This window comes from Corvus brachyrhynchos, unplaced genomic scaffold, assembly GCF_000691975.1.
Source record: "Corvus brachyrhynchos isolate BGI_N302 unplaced genomic scaffold, ASM69197v1 scaffold68, whole genome shotgun sequence".
NCBI lineage: Eukaryota > Metazoa > Chordata > Aves > Passeriformes > Corvidae > Corvus > Corvus brachyrhynchos.
Window position 1 is genome coordinate 2,408,378 of NW_008240039.1, and position 2,927 is coordinate 2,411,304.

General features: G+C 41.8%; 1 protein-coding gene across 1 annotated transcript in view; it reads right to left on the reverse strand.

Moving 5' to 3' along the window:
- Positions 1–2,875, reverse strand: part of CFAP74 (cilia and flagella associated protein 74) — a 40,539-nt gene extending 37,664 nt beyond the window's left edge. Inside the window, exons 1-5 of the mRNA XM_017744031.1 lie at positions 2,613–2,875; positions 1,717–1,960; positions 1,244–1,334; positions 660–806; positions 361–459 (exon numbers count right to left, since the gene is read on the reverse strand). Coding sequence (XP_017599520.1) covers positions 361–459; positions 660–806; positions 1,244–1,334; positions 1,717–1,933 — 554 coding nt within the window. The 5' untranslated portion in view covers positions 1,934–1,960; positions 2,613–2,875. The remainder of the gene's footprint in view (positions 1–360; positions 460–659; positions 807–1,243; positions 1,335–1,716; positions 1,961–2,612) is intronic.
- Positions 2,876–2,927: the final 52 nt, after the last annotated feature.

The following is a 2,927-nucleotide window of genomic DNA, read 5'->3' on the forward strand; positions in this document are numbered from 1 at the left end:
CCTGCATTCCAGAACAACACAAGAAAGAAATGGCTCATGTATGTGCGTATTTATAAAAATATGTGCACACACATATATATAAATCCTGACTGAGTAATCACCAGAAGCAAAGCCATGACCTCCAGGAGTGCCACAGCACCTTGATTCATCAGACTGAATAGAAGACTGAGACCCTGACAGACATAACTGACAGCAGTGGGCTAGGCTGATTTAATACCTGTTGTTACATTTTAAAATATATGCCTCTTTCCTACCCATTCCCAAGTTTCCACCTCTTTCTGCTCTTATCTCATTAATTACACACAGATGAACACAGTGGATGCCTGTAATCCTTGGTATCCAGAAATACTCTCTACCTACACATTGCCAGCCTCCTCCTCTCTCTCTATTTCCATGTCTACATGATCCAGCTGCTTTGCCAGCATCCTGCTCCGCAGCCGACAGGCACTCAGCGTGTCACTGCAAGAAACAAACACATCATTTATATTTTGTAGGTTCTTTTCTCTCCCCAGTGAAACTCTTCTTTTGGGGGGCAAGATTCACAGCCAGGATTCCTGTCAGATATACAGTTCTATAAACTCAAGTATTTATGACTGGCACAGTATCTCAGTATTTGCTGGTGATTTGTACTGATGGATTATGTTTGATTAAACACCAACCTGGTTTTTTGGACCACCAGTTCCTTTTCCCAGATCATGTCATCGAGCAATTGGAGGTTCCTCTGTGAGGCTGATATGCGAATTTTGTCTGCAGACTTCAGAGGCTGAATGTTACCAACATTGCCCAAACAGTGTTCTGAGCTTTGCCTTTGAATTGGAACACACAATCAACAAAGAAACATAATGAGAAATTGTAGTTATGTGAAGTTTGTATGACATCCTTACATCCTTGCTTTCTGTTTTATTCTAGCAGAACTGTTACAAATAAGACCATTATAAATAAGGATAAACACGAACACAAACTGCACAGGAAGTTTGCATGCATGGACTTATGCCAGGATTTTCAAACCTGGATATCTAATGTTGAAAATTTATACCCTCATTTAATGCACTAATGATGTGTCTTTGTTTTTGAAATGCCTGTGGCTCCTCTTGATCCCACCTTGGGTTTGCAATTTTAGCGTTCCTGAACAATAGTTTACAATTTTAACAGGAACATTTTAAACTAGTTTAAGACATCATACACAGCTGGTCACTCAACACCACAGAGGAAATTCCTGTTTGAACTGGAACAAGGTATTTACATGCTAGAATCAGACTGGTCTCCGACATCTTCAGAAGTGTCCTTGTTTTCCATCTTGCCACCACCAGCCAATTCTTCTTCCAGCTCATATTCTAGCAGATATTGAAACAACAGCTTAATAAAGACACTGTGAATTTTAAAATGCAAAGCTTTCTATACTTGCTGTCAAGTCACAGCGTGGAGAATCAGAGATGACATTTTATAGCATTAGTGCAGCATACATTAAAAAATTCATATGGCAAAACACACAGGACTGTTGTACACCTGCAAATGAACAGGAGAATGTTCTCTGCCTTCATGTGGAAATGTCACCAAGAATCCCACTTACATGGGAAAACCCCAGAAAGAACAGGGAGGGGGACAAGGGAGGATAATGCATTGTCAGGTTCTGGACAACAATCTAACATGTTTATCTTACATTAAGTTTACATTCATGTCAGTTTTTTGTGAGTTATCAAAATAATTCATTTTCACCTTCCCAGTGTTCTTCCACGCCAGGGAGCTGACCAGCTGCATCTTCTTTTTCTTCCTCTTCCTCTTCTTGCCTTTCTTCTTCTTCCTCTTCTCTTTCTTCTTCCTCCTCTTCACTTTCTTCTTCCTCCTCTTCTCCTCTTTCTTCTTCTTCCTCTAGAAACACTAGAGGAGATATTTGCTGTTCTCCCTCACTATAACTGGTCTCATGATCTTCCATGCTGGCAGCTCTTTCCAGATGACCAGGCTGATAAAAAGAAGGATATGTTTTACACATCAAATCTCCAACAACTTGCAGTAGTGGTGACTATCTCTGGGGGTGAATTCACAACATTCAGTACATACTTAATGCATGTGAAATAACTGGATACAACCACACACCTCTGTGCTAGTTACACATTTTGGGTATCAACTACAATAAATCTCTTAGCAAAAAGCAAGGACTCTGCCATTTTTCTTCTTTTTTAGTAACAATCAGCTCAGTAATAAAACAAACCTTCTGTATGTAATTTACCCACTTAGACAATGACTTCATCCCAAATGACTTAGGCACAACTCCAACAAACACTATTTGCTCTTGAATCTTGTGGAGCTCTCCAATATAAAGTAAACTGTTTCCAACTGTTGTTACCATTTATTAGAATTCAGTAAATTCTGCATGTCATCTAGAATGAGTTATTACCACATGGCTGAGCATTTCACATCTTACTCACAGAGAGACTTGGACATATGATTAATTTTAACGAAGGTGGCTCAGCTTTGAGTGCGTTTATGTAAATCCTTCTGCAGAACTTAAGAGCATCAACTAGAAGAGAGTATCTATTTTCTCCAGTTAAGGAGCAGAGAAAACACACCCCAGGATTTGAAGTATGGAGGAATGAGTAAATGATAGGAACCACCTTAAAGCCGAGCAGGATTCCTGCGCTGGCCTACAGCTGATTTAGGGATGTTGGTGGCACAAGAAGTGGCACAAACATCAAACGAGCTGCCAATGCAGCAGTGGTTGCAACGCTTTTAGCCAAACCACTGCGTTGTGAGGTTGTGTGGCTCCAGCTCCCAAATAACAAAGTTTTAGGTAAATTAGGCCGAGATGCACAGCACGGCGGAAGGCCCCGGCTCTCCCACAGGACGCCCCGGGGCGGGCTCGGTGCTCCCAGCGCTGTCCCCTCACGGCTCACCGCGCTCAGCCCCCGGCCGGCTCCTCACGGCCCCGG